Genomic DNA, 22514 nt, shown 5'->3' on the forward strand with positions numbered 1-22514 from the left:
TGGTGCAGAAAGGCACTGGGGCCCCACAGCAAGGAACTGGGCTGGAGGCTGGGAAACTGTGAAGATTGCAGCCCAGACCTTACCTCCATCCTTGCAAAACCACAGGAAGGGAGAAAAGTGAAACACGACCCCCTTAGCCTGCTGCAGCCAAGAAGACCAGCAGCAGAATTCACTTGGTTGGTTTAAAGCCAGTAGGAGGCTTTTTTTCTTTCTCTTTTTTTAATCCACAAATGAGACAATAAGACATGGAGCTGTGAAAGGACCAGAATAAGAACCAAAGAGGGATCATCACAACAACTGGGAAGCTGAGACAAATTTTACTTTGCTATTGTAGAGAACTTGCAAGTTATTGTTTATTTGTATTATTATTAATTTTTCATTATTTTTACAACTTTTATTTTATTAGTATTTTTTATTATATTCTTTTTGATTAGTTTTCTTCATCTTGTTTGTTTGGTTTTCCTTGTTCTCTCTTTCATAGGGTATTTTTAATTTTCCTTCTTTCACTTCACTTTGATTCTAAAACCACACTATTCTAGGTTGTGTATTGCCTATTCTTGTTATTCAAATCACATAGATTCTGTCATGATTATTTTTCCAGTACTATTGTAGATAATTGTTGTTCCATACAATTGTAAATACTACACAGCACCTGGATCTTTCCATTTCACTGTCCTCTGGCAATTTATTACTGTTGTGGTTAACTCTAGTCTCTCTCACACTATACCTATTTTCTATCCTTTACTCTCACTATATCTCATAATCTGACTTACCACAAGCTCACTGTTTTCTGGATTCAACTCACAATCCTTCCCCCATCTACAGGTCTTATCTTCTTTCCACCATTTCTAAAAAGTGGCTAGTTGGGTAAAATATCACAGTTAACTATATGTATAGTTAACACCATACATATCCAAAGAATCTCCTATCTCTTCTCTACAATTGGGCACTTTAAATCCCATAGAATACACTCCTGCTGTCTTAATCCATTTTGCCTTCCCCCTCCAACTGATGACATAAAAGAGTAGGTGAGAGCTGTGAACACCAGTATACCTGCTGGAAGAGAGAATATACCATCAAAAGAACCTCCAACAGATAATAACAAAAGAAGGTGAAGTAATGAGTGGAATCCACATTAACCTCCACCCAGGACCAATCTGGAATTACAACTAAATGGTGGAGAAATTACCCAGAACATAAAACTGAACAATTGTGAGAGAGAAGCCTTAAAACCTCTGGCAGACAGACCCAGCTTTGACACAACCTGTCCACACCTGAACAACAGCATACAAGACATGGTGGTGGGAGTAGCCCTTAGTTAACCAGCTGGAGGGAAGGCCCTACCAAAGAAAGATCCAACAACAATCAAAATTCAAAGACATACAGAGAGCCAACATAAATGACAGCCCAAGACCAGCAAGTTCAGGAGATCAAGGAGATGCACCACTGAACCTCACAGGTTTCCTACCACAGAAGTTCACACTACAAACCCAGGGAGTCAGAACAATTCAATTTAAGAAGCAGAGTCTAACAAGAAGAGTCTCACAAACAATGGGAAGACAAAAAAAAAACCCCAAAGGAAACAAAAGGAGGAATACTAGATGAAATAGAAGCAAGTCAATGATCAGATATTGAGTTCATAGCAATGGTTATAAGGAAGCTCAATGAACTCATAGAGAATTAACAAGATCTACAGGGAAACTACAGTGAACTCACTGCAAACCATATCAACATGGAAAAGGAAAGAGAAACTACCAACAAGGGCCAAGAGGAAATGGAGAATACAATTTCTGAACTGAAGAACACAGAAGGAATCAAAAGTAGGCTAGATGAAGCAGAGGATTGAATAAGCAAGCTGGAGGACAGGGTAGAGAAAACTTTCCAGAAAGATCAAGAAAAGGAGAAGAGATTCAGAAACAATGAGGTGGTATTAAGGGAACTAGAGGACAACATGAAACTTAATAATATCCGTATAATAGGGATACCAGAAGGAGACAAAGAAGAGCAAGGGATAGAAAACCTGCTTGAAAAAGTAATGATGGAAAACTTCCCTAATTTGATGGGAGAAAAAGTCACACAAATCCAGGAAACACAGAGGCCCAATTAAGATTCATTACAATTAAAATGCCAAAATTACAAGGCAAAGAAAGAACCTTAAAGGTGCAAGAAAGAAATAGGAAGTAACATACAAGGACATCCCAATAAGACGAGCAGCTGACTTCTCAATGGAAATGTTCCAAGCCAGAAGAGAATGGCAAGAAATATTCCAAGTAATGAAAAACAAAGGCCTACAACCCAGACTACTCTCTCCAGGAAGGCTCTCAATTAAAAGTAAGGCAAAATAATGATTTCCTAGATGAAAGAAGGCTCAAAGAATACACCTCCTGCAAACCAGCCCTGCAAGAGATGCTAAAGGGCCTGCTTTAAGAAAAGGAAAAAAAAAGAGTGAGGGAGAGATGAATATAGGTACAAAAATGGCAATGAATAAGTACCCATCAATAATAACCTTAAGTGTACATGGATTAAATTCTCCAATCAAAAGACATAGAATAGCTGAATGGATAAGAAATCATGACCCACACATATGCTGCCTACAAGAGACCCACCTCAGAAGAAAAGATCCACACACACTAAAAGTGAAAGTGAAAAAGCTGGGGTAGCAATACTCATGTCAGACAAAATAGACTTCAAAACAAGGGACACAAAAAAAGACCCAGAAGGTCACTTCATCATACTCAAGAATAGAATCTGTCAACAAGACATAAACATTGTAAATATATATGCACCCAAAATAGAGTACCCAAGTACATAAAGAAAATCTTCAAGGACTTCAAGAAAGATATTGACAGCAACACAATTATAGTAGAGGACTTTAACATATCACCGTCAAAAATGGATAGATCTTCCAAACAAAATATCAACAAAGATTTTGTGGCATTGAACAATGTCCTAGATCAAATTAACTTAACTGATATATAGAGAGAGCCTTTCATCCTAAAGAAGCTAAATGCACATTCTTTTCAAATGCACATGGAACATTTTCAAAGATATACCACATGATAGGATGCAAAAAAAGCCTCAACAAATTCAAGAAAATTGAAATCATATCAAGCATTTTCTCTGACCACAAGGGACCAAAACTAGAAACCAACCTCAAGGAAAAAATCCAAAAACACTCAAACTCATGGAGATTGAATAGCATGCTATTAAACAATGAATGGGTCAAGAATGAGATCAAGGAGGAAATCAAAGGGTTTCTGGAAACAAATGAAAGTGAACTGACTACAATCCCAAATATATGGGACACAGCCAAGGCAGTTGTGAGAGGAAAGTTCATAATGATACAGGCCTACCTAAAAAAGATAGAAACGTTTAAAAAAAACACACACAACTTAACCCTATGCCTACAAGAACTTGAGGAACAACAACAAAGATAGCCCAGAGCAAGTAGGATGAAGGAAATACCCAAAATCAAAGCAGAATTAAATGACGTAGAGATTAAAACACAATTCTAAGGATCAATGAATCCAGGACTGGTTCTTTGAAAAGGTAAACAAAATGGACTAGCCTGTAAACAGACTCATCAAGAAAAAAAGAGAGAGGACCCAAATAAACAGAATCAGAAATGAAAGTGGAGAGATTACAACTGATACCACAGAAATACAAAGTATAATGGAAAATTATTATGAAGAACTATGTGCCAAGAAATTTGAAAACCTGGGTTAAATGGACAAATTTCTAGAAAAATATAATCTCCCTAAACTGAATGAAGAAGTAGAAAGCCTGGACAGACCAATAACAGCTGACAAAATTGAAGCAGTAATAAAGACACTCTCAACACACAAAAATCCTGGACTGGACAGTTTCACAAGAGAATTCTACAAGGCATTTAAGGAAGAACTAATCCCTATCCTTCACAGACTATTTCAAAAAATCCAAGAAGATGGATGACCCCCCAAGTCTTTTTATGAAGTGAGACTCATCCTTATCCCCCAAAATAAAGATATACAAAAGAATACAAACTTCAGGCTAATATTGCTGATGAATATAGATGCTAAGATCCTCAAGAAAATATTGGCAAAGTGCATTCACCAATACATTAAAAAAATCATACACCATGGTCAAGTGGTCTTCATCCCAGGGATGCAAGCATGGTATAATATTCATGAATCGATAAATGTAATACATCACATAAACAAAATGAATGACAAAAATCACTTGATCATTTCAATAGATGTGGAAAAACCATTCAGTAAGGTACAGTGCACATTTATAATAAAAATGGTCAGCGAAGTGGGAACGGAGGGAGAATTCCTCAACATAATAAAGGCCAAATATGAAAGACCTACAGCCAACCTCCTAGTCAATGGGCAAAAACATAAAGCTTTCCCATTAAGATCAGGAATGAGACAAGGATTTCTGCTTTCACCAGTCATATTCAACATAGTATTGGAAGTCGTAGCCACAGCAATCTGACAAAAAAAAAGAAACAAAAGGCATCCAAACTGGAAAAGAGAAAGCAAAACTGTCGTTATTTGCAGATGACATTATGGTGTATATAAAAATTCTGTAGACTCCTCCAAAAAACTACTCAACCTAATAAGTGAATTTGGCAAAACAGTGGGATACAAAGTCAATATGTAGAAATCTAAGGCATTTCTGTAAACCAATAATGAAAGATGTGAAACAGAAGTCAGGAAAAAAATTCCATTTGCTATAGTAATAAGAAAAATAAAATACCTGGGAATAAACCTAACCAAGGAGATAAAAGATCTATACTCAGAAACCTACACAACACTGAAAAAAAGAAATTAAGGAAGACACAAACAAATGGAAACATATGTCATGTTCATGGATCAGAAGAATTAACATCTTCAAAATGTCCATACCACCCAAAGCAATTCATAGATTCAACACAATCCCTATTATGACATATTTCACAGATATAGAACAAACACTTCCAAAATTTATATGGAACCATAAATGACCCCAAATAGCTGCAGGATTTTGGAGAGAAGAACAAAGTAGAAGGAATCACCATACTTGATATCAAACTATATTACAAAGCTACTGTAACCAAAACAGCCCGTTACTGGGATAAGACAGACACATACACAAATGGAACAGAACAGAGAGCCCAGAAACTAACCCAGGTCTCTCTGATCAATTAATATTTGACAAAGGGGGCAGAAGCATAAAATGAAATAAAAATAGCCTCTTCAACAAAGGGTGTTGATAGACCTGGACATCTATGTGCAAAAAGATGAAACTTGGTCATGAACTTACACCATACACAAAAAGAAATTCAAGGATAAAAGACTTAAATATAAGTTGTGATACCCTAAAAGTTCTAGAGAAGAACATAGGCAGGAAAATTTCAGACATTCCACCCAACAATATTTTCACTGACATGTGTACCACAGAGTAAGGGACATAAAGGAAAGAATAAACAAATAGGACCTCATCAAATTAAAAAGCTTCTGCATGTCTAAAGAAAATAGCATTAAAATGAAAAGAGCACCAATTGTATGGAAAAGTATATTTGCCAATGATACCTCAGACAAGGGTTTGATCTCCAAAATGAATAAAGAACTCACATTACTTCATTCCAGGAAGACTAACAACCCAATAAAAAATGAGGAAATCCTTGAACAGATACTTTCCCAAGGAGGACATACAGAGGGCCCAGAGACATATGAAAAGATGATCAGCTTCACTAGACATCAGAGGTGCAAATTAAAACCCCAATGAGATACCACTTCACACCACTCAGAACGGCCATCATAAACAAATCAACAAACAACTAGTGTTGGAGAGGATGTGGAGAAAAGGGAACTCAAGTGCATTGTTGGTCGGAATGCAGACTTGTGCAGGCTGTGGAAAACAATATGGATTTTCCTCAGAAAACTAAAAATGGAACTGCCTTTTGACCCAGCAATTCATCTGCTAGGATTATATCCTCAGAACCCTGAAACACCAATCCAAAAGAACCTATGTACCCCAATGTTCATAACAGCACATTTTACCATAGCCAAGTGTTGGAAGCTACCCAAGTTCTCATCAGTAAATGAGTGGATCAAAGAACGGTGGTACATTTACACAATGGAATACTATGCAGCAGAGAGAAAGAAGGAGCTCCTACCCTTTGCAACAACATGGATGGAACTGTAGAGCAACATGCTACATAATATAATCCAGGCAGTGAAAGACAAATACCATATGATCTCACCTATAAGTGGAACCTAATCAACAAAACAAGCAAGCAAAATATAATCAGAGACATTGAAATTAAGAAGACTCTGATAGTAACCAGAAGTGAGATGTGTTGGGGGGATAAGGGGAATGAAGGGTTTCCAGGAACAACTATAAAGGACACATGGATGAAACCAAGGGGACTGATAGCAGGGGATGGAGGTGGGATGGCTGGGGTGGTGGGGTGGTGGAGTGGTGGTGGGGTAAATGCAGACAACTATACTTGAACAACAGTAAAGTACGTTTTTTTAAAAAAATAGATATTAGAATGGCACTGGCTGGTGTGCCTCAGTGGATTGAGTGCCAGCCTGTAAACCAAAAGGGTTCCTGTTTGATTCCTGGTCAGGGGACATTCCTGGGTTGCCATCCAGGTCCCCATGGGGGTGTAAGAGAGGCAACCAATTGATGTTTTTTTTTTCCTTTTTCTCCCTCCCTTTCTCTTTCTCTAAAAAATAACTAACATTTGTAATGAACAACAACAAAAAAATTCAATGAAGGAGAAAATAGTCAATAATAGAACAAATTAATAAATAAAACTTGGTTTTTTGAAATGAACAACAAAATGAATGCAGTTTATTGTAGGTAAATTATAACTTAATACACTTAATTTAAGGAAATATATGAAAATAACTAACCAAATCCCAGAATTTGTTTATAAAAAGTTGTGTATTTACTCTTATATGTTTAAACTTCTGTCAGCTTCAAAGTACCCTCTATTTGATACAATACACCTATCAAGACATGTTTTCCACTGCTCCAGTTTTTGAACTAATTAATTTTGATGTGTTTTATTGCTTCTGCCATTTTTTGTTTCACCTCTTCCACATCAGCAAAATGTTTCCCTTTTAGGAATTTTTTATTCGGGGGAAATAAAAAAGTCATTTGCTGTAATGTCAGGGGAATGGGGGGTATGGGGGTCATGTCATTTTTTGGTCAAAAACTGTTAAACACTCAGTGTAGTGTTGGTAGATGCGCTTGTAAATCATTCATCATGAAATGAGCAAATTCATTAAAAGAGTCTTCAAAAAAACTTTACTGAAGCCAAATGCAGCCTCTCACAAAAATGCCAGGTGATACAATGATTCACATGTGTTCCTAGAACACTCAATTTGTGGGATAACCTACACTACAAAAGGGCTTGACCTCCAGATGACAATTCCAGTTTCTTTGTTTTCCCCTCATATTTTGGGGGACATAGAGTTTTCTCCAGTTGAAGTAGTCATATGTAACTACATGCTTTTCAGGTTTCATATTCCATTTTCTTAAAGTTATTCTTAAAGTCTATGCTTAATTACTCACCTTCTTGTATGTCCTATAGATACCAAAGTAAATGTATTGATTGAGAAATGTTCTTAATTTCCACAGAGTTGTTTCCCAAAGGAAAACCAAGAGAAGGCAAATAAGGCCTATGGCACTCATCATAATCATATATTTTCCAATCATTTTCTCTTCTAAAGAATAAACAGTCTTTTCAGTGTCTGAGAATGGCAAAGGGAGAGAGAAAGAGAGATCTTACTGCGGGGATTGACGTAATGAACAAGGCCTAAGAAAACAACAAGTAGGAAGAACTGTACAATAAAATTAAATGTTAGGATAAGTTGAGAAGCATTTAGAGTGTGAGAAGTGGTTGTTCTGCAACACAAACACAGTTTGAATAATAATTTTTTTATTGTTGTTCAAGTACAGCTGTCTCCATTTTCTTCTCACCATTCCCCCCATCCCAGCCATCCCCACCCCCACCCTCAACCCTACCTCCTGTGACTTTGTCCACGAGTCCTTTATACATGTTCCTTGATAACTGTTCCCTCTTTTCCCCACATCATCCCCTCATACCTCCCCTCTGGTTACTGCCAGTTTGTTCTTAATTTCAATGTCTCTGGTTATATTTTGCTTGCTTGTTTGTTTTGTTGATTAGGTTTCACTTATAGATGGGATCATATGGTACATGTCTTTTCACTGCCTGGTTTATTTCACTTAGCATAATGCTCTCCAATTCCATCCATGGTGTCCTGAAGGATAGGAGTTCCTTCTTTCTTTCTGGAATAGTATTCCATTGTGTAAATGTTCCACAGCTTTTTGATTCACTCATTTACTAATGGGCACTTAGGCTGCTTCCAGCAGCTGATTATTGTAAATTGTGCTGCTGTCAACACTGGTGTGCATAGAATATTTTGAATTAGTGTTTCAGGATTCTTAGGGTATGATCCCTGCAGTGGAATTCCCAGGTCAAAAAGCAGTTCCATTTTTAGCTTTCTGAGGAAATTCCATACTGTTTTCCACACTGGCTGCACCAGTCTGTATTCCCTATTTTCTACAACCTCACCAGCACCTATTGTTTGTTGATTTGCTTATAATGACCATTCTGATAGTTGTGAGGTGCTATCTCAGTGTGGCTTTACTTTGCATCTGTCTGATGGCATGTGATGCTTACCATGCTTTCATATGTCTCTGGACTTCCTTATGTCCTCCTTGGAGAAGTGTCTGTTCAGGTCCTTTGCCCATTTTTAAAATTAGATTGTTTGTTTTTCTGCACCAAATAAATGAACTTGACAGAGAAGTGGGATACAAAGTCACTCTTCAGAAACTGAAGGCATCTTGTACACCAAAAACAAAATGTTTTCTGATTGAGAAATCAGGAAAAAATTCCACTTGATATAGCAACAAGAAAATAAAGTATCTAGGAATGAACTTAACCAACAAGGTAAAAGACCTTGTACTCACAAAACTACAGAACACCGAAGAAAGAAATTAAGGAATATACAAATTAACAGAAGCATATACTGTGCTCATGGATTGAAAGAATTAATATCATTAAAAGGTCCATACTAAAAGACATCTATAGATTCAATGTAATTCCTATTAAAATGTCAATGGCATATTTCACAGATATAGAACAACTAGTCTGGTGCTAGCAGGCATATTGATAAATGGAACAGAACATAGAGCGCAGAAATAAACCCATGTCTTTATGCTCAATTAATATTTGACAAGGGGTCATAAGTATAAAATAGAGTAAAATAGTCTCTTCAATAAATGGTATTGGGAAAATTGGAATTGTACATGCATAAAATGAAGCTAGACCACCAACTCATACCATATATGAGAATAAACTCAAAATGGGTAAAAGACTTCAATATAAATCATGGAAACATAAAAACCTAGAAGAAAACAGGCAGGAAAATCTCAAACATCTTTCATAGCAATATTTTTTACTGATCTGTCTCCTAGGGTAAGGGCAGCAAAGGAAAAAAAAAACCAAACAGGATATTTGCCAACGATATATCTTATAATGGGTTAGTTTCCTAACTATATAAAGAACTTAAGCAATTCACAACCAGGAAGACAAACAATCCTATTAAAAAATGAGTAAAGGACCTGAATACACACTTCTCCAAAGAGGACATGAAAATGGCCAAAAGGCATGAAGGAATGCTCAATGCCACTAATTATTGGAGAAATGCAATTTAAATCCACAGTGAGGTTCATCTCATACCCACCAGAATGGCTGCCATGGATACCTCAATAATGAACAGGTGCTGGTGCAGATGTGGAGAAAAGGGAACCCTAGTGTTCTGTTGGGGATGCAGACTGGGAAAGCTTCTGTGGAGAACAGTATGGCATTTCCTCTAAAATTTAAAAGTGGAACTGCCTTTTGACCCAGTGATCCCACTTCTGTGAATATGTCCTAGGAATCCTAAAATACCAACTTGAAAGAATATATGCACCCCTATGTTCATAGCAGCATTATTCATAATAGCTAAGATCTGGAAACTGCTCAAGTGCCCATCAGTAGGTGAATGGACAAAAAAGCTGTGGTAAATGTATGCAATGGAATACTATGCAGCCATAAAAATGAAGGAAACCTTACCTTTTTGGTATAGTATAGATGGACCTGGAGGTGTTTTTTTTTTTTAAAAAATTGTTGTTCAAGTACAGTTATCTCCATTTTCACCTCACCATGACCCCCATCCCACCAGTCCCCACTTTCCACCCTTGAACTTACTCCCTTTGTCTTTGTCCATGTGTCCTTTATACCTGTTGCTTGATAGATCTTCCCATATTTTCCCCCATTATACCTCTCTGCCCACCCCTCTGGTTACTGTCAGTTTGTCCTTTATTTCAATGTTTCTGGCTATATTTTGCTTGCTTGTTTTTTTTTGTTGATTCAGTTTCACTTGTAGGTGAGATAATATGGTACTTGCCTTTCACTGCCTGGCTTATTTCACTTAGCATAATGCTCTCCAGTTCCATCCATGGTGTCCTGAAGGATAGGAGTTCCTTATTTCTTTCTGCTGTGTAGTATTCTATGGTGTAAATGTACCATAGTTTGTTTTTTTTTTATCCACTCATTTACTGCTGGATATTTAGGTTGCTTCCAGCATTTGGCTATTGTATATTGTACTGCTAGGAACACTGGGGTGCATAGGTTCTTTTGAATTGGAGTTTTAGGATTCATAAGGTATTATCCCAACAGTGGTATTGCGGGCTCAAAAGCCAGTTCCTTTTTTAGTTTTTTGAGGAAATTCCATATTGTTTTCCACACTGGCTTCCCTAGTCTGCATTCCCACCAACAGTGCACTAGGGTTCCCTTTTTTCCACAACCTCACCAACACTTGTTGTTTGTTGATTTGTTTGTGATGGCCATTCTGACAGGTATGAAGTGGTATCTCATTGGGTTTTATTTTGCCTCTCTGGTGACTAGTGATGTTGAACATCCTTTCATATGTCTCTGGGCCCTCTATATATCCTCCTTGGAGAAGTGTCTGTTCAAGTGTTTTGCCCATTTTTTAATTGGATTTTTATGTCTTCCTGGAGTGGAGTCATGTGAGTTCTTTATATACTGGATATCAAACCCTTGTCTGTGAGATCATTGGCAAATATATTTTCCCATATGCTTGATTCCCTTTTCACTTTACCTTTGTTTTCTTTAGCTGTGCAGAAGTTTTCTATTTTGATGAGGTTCCATTTGTTTATTCATTCCTTTATGCTTCTTGCTCTACAGGACATATTGGTGAAAATATTGCTGTGTGAAAAATATGAGATTTTCCTGCCTATATTATTCCCTAGGATATTTATGAGGTTGCAACTTATATTTAAGTCTTTTATCCACCCTTGAGTTTATTTTTTGTATGGTGTAAATTGGTGATTGAGTTTCAGTTTTTTGCATGCAGATGTCCAGGTCTACCCACACCCTTTGTTGAAGAGGCTATTTTTACTTCATTTTGCGCTTCTGCCCCCTTTGTCAAATATTAATTGACCAGAGAGATCTGGGTTAGTCTCTGGGATCTATGTTCTGTTCCATTTGTGTATGTGTCTGTCCTTATCCCAATACCAGGCTGTTTTGGTTACAGTGGCCTTGTAATACAGTTTGATATCAAGTACGGTGATCCCTCCTACTTTGTTCTTCTCTCCAAAATCCTGCAGCTATTTGGGGTCATTTATGGTTCCATATAAATTTTGGAAGTGTTTGTTCTATATCTGTGAAATATGTCATAATAGGGATTGTGTTGAATCTATAAATTGCTTTGGGTAGTATGGATATTCTGATGATGTTAGTTCTTCCAATCTATAATACATTATATGCTTCCATTTGTTTGTGTCTTCCTTAATTTCTTTCTAAAGAAATGTTGTGCAGTTTTCTGAGTACAGTTGTTTTATTTTCTTGGTTAAGTTTATTCCTAGGTACTTTATTTTTCTTGTTGCTATTACAAATGGGATTTTCCCCCTATTTCTGTTTCTCTTATTTTATTGTTGGTTTATAAAAATGCTTTAAATTTCTGCATATTGACTTTGTATCTCATTCTTTTTCCAAATTCACTTATTATACCATGGAGTAGTCTTTTGGTGGAGTCTACAGGATTTTTTATGTACAGTAGCATGTCATCTGCCACCAATGACAGTTTTGCCTCCTCTTTCCCAATTTGGATGCCTTTTATTTCTTTTTCTTGTCTGATTGCTGTGGCTAGGACTTCCAATACTATGTGGAATAGAAATGGTGAAAACAGACATCCTTTTCTTGTTCCTGATCATAGTGGGAAAGCTTTATGTTTTTGACCATTGAGTATGATGTTGGCTGTACTTTTCTCTTAATGCCCTTTATTGTGTTGTGGAATGTTCCCTCTTTTCCCACTTTGCTGAGTGTTTTTATCATAAGTGGGTGCTGTATCTTATCAAATGCTTTTATTGCATCTATTGATATGATCATGTAGTTTTGTGTTTCCTTTTGTTTATGCGATGTATTACATTTATTAATTTGAAAATATTGTACCATTCTTGCATTGCTGGGATGAATAGCACTTGATCATGGTGTATGATTCCTTTAATGTATTGGTGGATGCTGTTTGCCAATATTTTGTTGAGGATTTTTGTGGCTATATTCATCAGTGATATTGGTCTATAGCTGTCTTTCTATGTTGTGTCATTATCTGGTTTTGGAATTAGGATGATGTTGGCTTCATAAAAAGAGTTTGGGAGTCTTCCATCTTCTTGAATTTCTGGAATAATCTGAGAAGAATAGGGGTTAGGTCTTTCTTGAATGTTTTTAAAAATTCTCCTGTGAAAGTATCCGTGTACCTAAAGGTTTTTAGCCAAATGAAATGTGGCAGTCAGAGAAAGATATATGTGAAATGTCACTTATATGTGAATCTAATGAAAAAAATAAACTGATGAACTAAATAGCAAAAGAGGCATGGACATATGGAACAGACTGATAGTTGTTAGTGGGAAGAGGAATGGAGGGAATGGATAAAAGGTGAGGGAATTGGCCAAAGATTGTATTTGCATAACTCTAATATCAGGCACAGATATCAGTGTGCTCATAGCATAAGGGAAGCAGAATAGGTTGGGTAAAAATGGGCAAGGGCAGGGAACATGAGACATCTCTAATTATGTCAATAATAGAAATAAAGTTTAAAAATACATCTTGAGTTTGTGAAGATTTAAAATAACATATGTAAATTTATTAGGTGATTTATTTTTAGTAGCTCAGTTCTGCATCTAATGACAACTTTAAACTTACCTTAAATTTGTTTTGCTTTTAAGATTTTATTGTATTTATGAGGGTTTATCCCCAGCCTTGTAAAATGACTCTATGTCCTGAACATGTGGCCTCACTCTCTCTTTTGAAGTAAGGGCAGATTTCCCTCATTTCTCATTGGCTGATCCTGAGAATAACTTCTTAGAAATTTAGGAACTCCCAAGATACTTACTTTCTTTATCACAAATTATGTAGGCAGCAGGTTTTTTTATGGAGCACCATTTTTTCATCTGGTGGAAAGTAAAATAGTCAGTGATGCACTTCGCCAGGTTGTAATTGGGAAAAAGCAATAATGACGTAAGTATGAAGTTTCTGGTGGCATTTGACATGTTATGTTCATTTTCTAAAAAGATAAGATAGGATATCATTATAGGGAAATGTACTATCCCCAGGACAACAAATTTTCCAATTTATGATCAATCCAAGATCAGGGAATTAACAACCAGATGATTACACTTGAAGAATACTAATTAGTTCCGAAAAGGTTTGTTCCCTTTGATAACACATGGTGGTTGATGCTGATAAGTGAGGAGTTCTGAAAAGTCTTTTTGATTAAGTGGGTATCCATGTAAATCTTCCTGGCACCCATTATGAACATAAATCAACTACTGTCTATTTTTCACATTTTGAAATCTAATCAATCAAGTAAGGCAGGGAAACATAAGAAATACAGCCTAAAATTCAACAGTAGGGAACAAATAGGAAAACTATAATTTATTCAAGAGTACAAAAATCTTCAAAAAAACCATTTAGTGGATAACTATTATCTTTCCAAAGCATGTATTTAATATAAATAATAATTAGAGGCTAAGTTCCTGGAGATATGAACATGCTTAATTTGTGAAATGGAATTTCAGAATTTTGATAATTAATTCAGTTTTGGGGGAAGAAAATAAAAGGCTGAAAAGAAAATTCACATAAGACATTTTGAGCAAAATAGAAATGATCAAACAGTCAAACTGTCAGGATGGGCAGGGTAGGACAAGTGGGCATCTAGTTACAATTAGCATTTTGGACTACAAATATGGCCACCATTTGGACTACAAGTAATATGGCAACTGAACTCTGACCCAGAAGAGGTGACTGACATCAGACTAGGAGCCACCAATGCTAAGTTGCTTCTTTGTTCACCAAGAACCAATCCTTGGATCCCGCGCGAAGTCCAGCCAAATAAAACTCCCAGCCTTTCCCTCCTCCCACGTGGTCTTTTCTTAGCCCCTTCTCCGGGCGGGGAAAACGTCGCCCAGGAGCACAAACTTCCACAATAAAGCTCATCTGCCTGTTTCCATGGCTAATTGGCTGCTTATTTCCTCGGTGGGGTCTAAGAAAACCTTACACAAATCTCAAGTGCCAAAGCCAAACTAATTCTGTCTTGTGTAGAACTTAACTTGATACAGAAACAAATAAGTGATCCAGATTGAATTTTGGATATTGTCCACTTGAACAGACACCAAAAATGGCACTAATTTTATAGATCAATACTATCTAATATAACTTTTCATAATTATGGAAAAGCTCTATGGCCGTATTAATATGCACATATGGTTATTGAGCACTTGAATTGTGGCTAGTGTAGCTATGGAACTGAAATTTAAATTGTATTTAGTTTCAATAAATTTAAATGTAAGTTTAAATAGCCACATGTGGCTAGTGGCTATCATACTACACAGTACAGGTATACTCTGGTGTCTTTTGGGCTCACCCAGTGGTGTTGGGAACCACCTTGTCTGGTTTTGTAGGAGGGTGCAGCCAAGGGGTCCCCCAAAGAAGGATTTGTAATGGAGTTCAAAACTCAAGGTGTCCAGGTGATTTTAAGATGTCCTCAGCCCCCACCCCCCAGGTGTGGGTTGGGGGAAGGGACAAATGAAGCAGGGCCATTGAGAGCTGTTTCGCATAGCAACAGCCTTGCAGCTACCCTCTGGCCTGGTCATTTAACATATCTATAACCTTTAACTGGTTGCATAGATATGTTAAATAGCCAGGGGAATGGAAGTAACTTCCCCACCAAGATGTAACTGGGGGGGCAGGTCCCCCGAGTTACAGTGCCTGCATGGGAGATCAGAGAAGATTGGCTCCATGACATGGGGCCACACCTGCCCAGACTCATAATGGCAGCCCAGTAAAGCTGGAAGGATATGAGTTCTGGCTTGTGAAGCCGAGTGTGGGAGGAGTCGGAAATGGGGCTGCAGAAGAAGATTGGCCACAGGGATTTAAAACCCAGACTTGGTGGCCATTGAGAAGAGAACCATGCAGCTGTGGCAGTGCAGGGTGGACAGTAACCACTGAAGAGAGAACCATGCGGCTTTAGCAGAGTGGGGACTCCCGCAGCTGTGCAGACACCGTCCGCGATGCAGCCGCCTGCGGCTCCTCTACCGCCAGGCTCTAAGCCCCAGCCAGCTCTGCAGCCTCAGCCGGGAGAAGGGGCCACCAGTAAGTGACTCAGGAGCACCAGGTCACTGCCCGGCCGCCAGGCCTCTGCACTCTGCGCCCGCACTCTCACTGCTTGGGCTCAGCCAACCTCCCAGCCACCTGCTCTGGCCAGGACAGGATTAGCTCGGCGCTAGCCCTCTTGGTGGTGCTGCTGCTGCTGCCGTCGTTGCTCTCCCAGAAAGGGGGATCACCCCCCCACCCCTCGCAGCCATGAGAAGAATCACCATGCGGCTTTAGCTGGAGATCCCAGCAACAGAGCTGATGGTGCTGGGAACTAAGGAAGGCCTACCAGCTGAGCACAGATTACTAGGAAAAACCGAGAGCTGCCTAAGCCACGGACTTCTATTTCTTTTCCTGAGATACGGTACCCCAGACTGGGCAAAGGGGGGAAGGAAGGACTGTGTGTGTTTGTGAGTGTTTCAAGGGACTTTGGGATTTTAACAAAGACATTAAGTCATTACTTTTAGTCTGTATAACTTGAATAAATAACTCTTTTCTTTTTCACCAATCTCTAGCATGGAGAGCTATAATTCTCTGGCTTAGGGAAAGGTGAACCTAGTACAGGGGGACCCCAGGAGAAATGGGGATTAATTTTGTAGCATTGTGGGACCCTCTTCCCTGGTGGCCAATCGGGGAGGATCATGGGAAACCACATGTGCAGTAGCTTTAAAGTAATGCAACTACTTGTATATACTCAGTAAAAGCCCACCAAAACTAGCCAGGGGGGATCCACCCTATAAGAATAAAGTCCCTCTAGCCCATGAGGTCAATCTCTGCTTGGAGTCGGCCTGCTCCCATGTTCTCTTCTATGAACTCTGGGTGTTCGATTCAATTCTTTGTCCTGATCACTAAGAACCTGGTTACCTGTGCCCACCTGTGACAGTTTCAGAAGCTGTAACACCCCATAGCTGAGTGAGAGACTTTGGGACCCTATGCCACTGAAGAGACAAAGCTTATCCCCCTGGAAGGAGCACTGCCTCTGCCCACTTTACTTCACCTTTCCTGGCCCCCAGTGCATGACCGGTTAGCTGGTGATGCATAAGATTCCTCAAGGAAGGGACAACTTAAGACAGTCATGGTCACGTGAGGGCCCTCAGGGAAGGGCTTGGGGGGCTATGGAGAAAGGGGGTGATGGGCCCTCACCTCTTGGCTTTGACATAGCCTGAGTCCTCATTCTGTCTGCAAGAAGCCTCCTAATCTCTTGGCTGTCTTACTTCCCCTCCTGGACCTAAGCCTGAAACAATGCAGGAGATCGGTGCGGCCCTCTGTTGGGAAGGGTGGGTTCCCTGGGGTGATGAGGTCTATGAAAGAATGCATAGAATCCTGCGAAACCTTTGCTAATACCCTCAATTTAAATGACTAGGGTTCAAGCATGAAATGAGTTTGTTTCCCCAAAGTTTTATGGCCCTTTAGCTATTTGACCCTGACTCACAATAGGCCCTCAGTTTCTTTGAATGTTATTTATTTGATCATTACTGCCTGACAATGATGATGAGCTTTCCATATATGCCCTGTATTCCTATGCAAATTATAGCCAATATAAGCTTGTCAAGACAAGATTCAGGGTGTTTTCCTCTTGAGCGAGTGGCCGAGGCATTTTGAAGAGCTCTTCCCTTGAGAAAGTGGCTGTGCCATCCCTTTTCCTCCACAGGACTCAGTAGTCATGTGAATTTGTCTTGTCTCAGCCATAACACCGTGGACACTGTGAACTGGAGTCCATGTCACAGTGGCAATCACGACTATCTTCTAATCTCCAAAGAGGAGAAAGATCTTTTGTGAGGAAGAGAAACAATATCTTACCTGATAAAATAATGAATGATTCATTAGGGATGGGAAAAGGTAAAAACTGACAAAAATGTGTTGTTAAAAATAAATATCCAGTTCAGTAGGGGCATTGACTGGTCAGAATGGAATATAAATCAACTAAATTGTACAATACTCTAAATCTGGTGTGGCCATCTAGATGCACACTGTTGGAATGCCAATTCTTTACAGGGTCCTAGTGAAGCCATGTTTCATGTGCCCACTTGACTGGCCCTGGCATCTGTTTTCCATACTCTAATAATAGTTCCTCAGATTTGTAGCATTTTTGAATGGTAGTTTCTTTCTTTCCATTCTGCATTTGTTTTATTTTTCTTCTACATTACACAAGTGACTAAGACCTAATGCATAATGTTTAACAGAAGTGGTCACTCTCATCCAGTTCTTCATTTTTTGAAAGAAATGGTTTTAATGAGTCATTGAATATTATATTTACTATAGAGTTTTCCATTTATAAAATTAGGTATTTTCCCCCTAATCCTATTCACCAATATATTTTATTATGTATAATTGATTTTTCTGCATCTATGGTGATAGTAATTATGTTTCTCTTGTTAACCCATTAAATAGGAATTTTATCTATACATTTTCTAATATAAAAGCAACCTTCTTAGATTCAGTTTGCTAACATTTTGCTTACAATTCTTGAATCTGTGTTCATGAAGGAAATTAATTAATGATTATCTTGTTAGTTTATGGCTTTTGTTAATTTCATAGAAGTGGTTAGAAGTATTATCTTATTCTTCTCTCTATTAGCTGGAAGATAATATAGAACTTAGCAGTAGAGTAATCTAGGCCTTGTGTTTTCTTTGTTAAAATAATTTAAACTATGAACTACTTGAATTCTTGTAGTACAATTTGAATTTTCTAATACTTCTTAAATCAGATTTACTGAATTTCATTTTTTTTCTAGAAATGTAACAATTTGAAGTTCTTAGATTTGTTGTCTTGACATTGTTTCAAATAAGATGATTGTTATATCATCTTATTTGTTAATGTGTAACAAATATATACACTTTATATTTTTATACCTAATATTTATCTTAATTATACAATCCTTCTAACTATCTGATTTAGTGAGGTTGTTGGTATTATCTATTGTATACATTTGTTTTTTCTTTGATTAATTTTTTTCTTATTTGTTCATTATTTCTACTGTTTTTACTATGCTACTATTTTTCTAAATTATTAAGTTTGACAATTTATTAAGTTTTAGACTTTTTCATGGTAGTAGTTAAAGCTATAAAATATCTTGCTGTGCAGTATTTATGTTACTACAGTTCTAAATATTTGCTAGTTTATATTATGATTCCCTCTTTGGCCCATCAATTATTTAACAATGTGTTTTAAAATTTCTAATTGTGTTTTCTTTTTCTAGCTATTTTTTTTACTAAATACTAATTTAATTAAAAATGGCAATGAATGTGTCATATATTAGTCTTCATGGCATGTCATCTAATCAGTTTAAATGTAAAGGCTCCATGTGTGTTTAAAACATGGGTTTGAGATCCTATGTTCTCTATATACCCATTGACTGGTTTATTAACTATTCAATAGATATCAGTTATTGAATTTCTTTCCCTGCTTAGTATTTTAGTTACAAGAGAGGTATGCTAATATCTCCTTCTATGATGTTGTATGGTTTGCCTACTATTACAAGTAGCTTTGGAAATTTTCACTGACTATACTACATAATATAACTAGGTAAGTAAAATTTTGTAATTAAAAAGTTTTTAAATATATTTGATTGATTATGTTATTATACTTGTCCCATTTTCCCCCCTTTATTCCCCTCCATCCTGCATACCCCCTACTACCCACATTCCCCCCCTTCAGTTCATGTCCATAGGACATACATATAAGTTCTTTGGCTTCTATATTTCTTATAATATTCTTAACCTCCCCCTGTCTATTTTCTACCTACCATTTATTCTACTTACTCCCTGTACCATTTCCCCCATTCTCCCTTTATTATCTCCTTCATTATTTGTTCAAATAAGTCTTTAATTTCTTGCTCTTCCTCTTCTCCTTCCAGCACCCCTATGATTCAGATGTTGGAACATTTAAAGTTGTCCCAGAGGTTCCTAAGCCTCTTCTAAATTTTTTTTGAATTCCCCCATTCTCCCTGGAGAAATGATCTCCATTTCTGTGGTTCTGTTCCTGTTCTAGTTGTTTACTTACTTTGTTTTTGTTTTAAGTTTGGTTGTTAATAATTGTGGATTTGTTGTCATTTTACTGTTCATAGTTTTGATCTTCTTCTTTTTCTCAGATAAATCCCTTTAACATTTCATATAATAACAGCTTGGTGATGATGAACTCCTTTGACTTCATCTTATCTGGGAAGCACTTTAGCTGTCTTTCCATTCTAACTGATAGCATTGCTGGATAGAATAATCTTGGATATGTAGGTCCTTGCCTTTCATGATTTTGAATACTTCTTGCCAGCCCCTTCTTGCCTGTAAGGTCTCTTTTGAGAAATCAGCTGACAGTCTGATTGGAACTCTTTTGTAGGTAACTGTCTCCTTTTCTCTTGCTTCTTTCAGATTCTCTTCTTACATTTAATCTTGGGTAATGTAATTATGATGTGCCTTGGTGTGTGCTTACTTGGATCCAACTTTTTGGGGGACTCTCTGAGCCTCCTGGACTTCCTGAAGTCTATTTTCTTTGCCAGATTGGGGAAGCTCTCCTTCATTATTTGTTCAAATAAGTCTTTAATTTCTTGCTCTTCCTCTTCTCCTTCCAGCACCCCTATGATTCAGATGTTGGAACATTTAAAGTTGTCCCAGAGGTTCCTAAGCCTCTTCTAAATTTTTTCTTGAATTCTTGTTTCTTAATTCTGTTCCAGATAAATGTTTCTTTCTTCCTTTTGTTCCAATTGATTTTGGGGGAATGCTTTTATTTTATTTATTTATTTTTAAAGCTTTTTAAAAATTATTGTTCAAGTACAGTTGTTTCTATTTCTCTTCCACCACTCGCCCTACCCATACACACCACTGCTATCCCCACTTCCCAGCTCTTTGTTCCAAATTGTTGATTTGAGTCCCCATTTCATTCCCTCCACTGTTGGTTCTCTGTATATTTTCCTTTATTTCATTTTGTGTAGCCTCCATTTCTTTTTCCATTTTGCAACCAAGCTCAGTTAATTCTGTAAACATCCTGATTACCAGTGTTTTGAACTCTACATGTGACATGTTGTCTATCTCCTTATTGCTTAGTTCTTTTTCTGGAGTTTTGATATGTTCTTTTATTTGGACCATATTTCTTTTTCTTGGTGCACCCATTATGTGATAAATGGTTGAGCTTTAGGTATTTGCCAGGGCAGGGCAACCCTCCTTGCTGTGTTGGCACACTGTCTGTGGGGGAGAGGTTGGAGAGGGCACAGTGCCTCTTGCTTGGTTCTTTCTGTCACTTTTCTTGCTTCCCACAAGTGGATTCTGCCCTTTCAGGATTGCTGACTCTCAGATGGGTGGCTTTGTGTATGTTCTAGGATCCCATTGGCCTCTCCAAGGGACTCTCCTGTGAGCCTGGGAGTTTTTAGTGCCTTCTCAACCCCCACAGAATTTTACAGCCAGAGGTTTTGAGTCTTTAGTTTCTGGGTCAGCCAACCGCCACCTCACCTATGTCCCTGCTTTCCTGTGTGTCCTCTCCAACTGGCTGCCCATCTCTGCCCCTACTACCAGTCTGGATGAATGTTTCTTTAACTCCTTGGTTGTCAGAGTTCCATGTAGTTTGATTGCTTTGCAGTTCTGTTTTTTTTTTTAATTGGTTGTTACCTTTTTCTGGTTATGGGAGGAAGTGAAGCATTTTTACCTATGCCTCTGTATTTGCAGGAACCTGTATCTAATGAGTTCTTAATGAAAATTATTATTAATTCTTTTAATTTTTCAAGATTTCATTGGGATTTCTTTCAAATCTACTTGTTCTCTCTCTATGTATACATATATAATGCATATATATGTAATATATGTGTCTATATTACATGCATATATATAATATATGTTCTATTATTTATTATATATTCTGTAATTTTCTCATATTCCTGACACTCTGTGTGACTATTTACATATTTTAAAAATATATATTTTATATTCTATTCTAAAACTCCCTGAATCTTAAATTTTGCAGGTCTGATTCTGATTTTACAGTTTGTGGTTTTGCTAGCATTTGCTCTTAAGGCCTTCCTTCTTTTTTTCCCTTGGTTATTTTAACCTGACCTCAAGTTTTCTAGATGTTACCTGTGAGACTATTCTGGGAATTGTGCATACTTTTACCACTCACCTGGGGACAAAATCAACTGGGGTTATTTATTTATTTTAGTTTATTTTAATTTTTTAAATTTTAATTTTTGTTCAGGTACAGTTTTCTGTCTTTTACTCCCAGCCCAGCCCAGCCCCCCAGCCCTTCCCACTTCCCTCCCATTGCCACCCCCCCCCCCAGTTTTTGTCCATGTGTCCTTTCTACTTGTTCTTACAAACCCTTAACTGAGGTTATTTAAAAATAAATGATCAAATTATTTTTTTTGGCTTACATGGGTTCATAGGTACTATAACTTCAGAAGTAACCCATATGGGTACTTGCCTGTGGTTACAAATTCCACAGAGAATTACTATTCCTTATTCCAGTGTCAAATTCAAGCACTGTAAATTTCCTATTGTGTCCTATTTTGGCATTATTTAAATTCTGTTCACCTTTATCATGAAGACATTTTAACCTCCAATTCTAGATAGGAAGCTACTAAAACTTTGTTGTATATGCTTTTATGCTTTTTATTCTGACCTCTGTCTGTGTTCATCGTATCTTATGAAAATGCAAAATTAAGGTCACCAGATTCTGTCAATAACCTCACATCAAATCTGCCATTAATTCCTGCTTACCTTCAAGGACACATACTTCTACTTTATTGTTGGCCTATGCCAATTCCATACTTTCTTCTCAGTTCATTATTTTGGCAGAACATCAGTTGCAGTTTTTTGCT

At 37.5% G+C, this 22514-nt stretch overlaps 1 protein-coding gene across 1 annotated transcript in view; it reads right to left on the bottom strand.

The window, feature by feature from the left end:
- LOC114506931 (ATP-binding cassette sub-family A member 3-like) overlaps nt 1-22514 on the bottom strand; it is a 309809-nt gene that overhangs the window by 87236 nt on the left and 200059 nt on the right. Inside the window, exons 22-23 of the mRNA XM_028524874.2 lie at nt 13461-13631; nt 7552-7730 (exon numbers count right to left, since the gene is read on the bottom strand). Coding sequence (XP_028380675.1) covers nt 7552-7730; nt 13461-13631 — 350 coding nt within the window. The remainder of the gene's footprint in view (nt 1-7551; nt 7731-13460; nt 13632-22514) is intronic.

Source organism: Phyllostomus discolor, chromosome 3, assembly GCF_004126475.2.
Source record: "Phyllostomus discolor isolate MPI-MPIP mPhyDis1 chromosome 3, mPhyDis1.pri.v3, whole genome shotgun sequence".
Taxonomy (NCBI): domain Eukaryota; kingdom Metazoa; phylum Chordata; class Mammalia; order Chiroptera; family Phyllostomidae; genus Phyllostomus; species Phyllostomus discolor.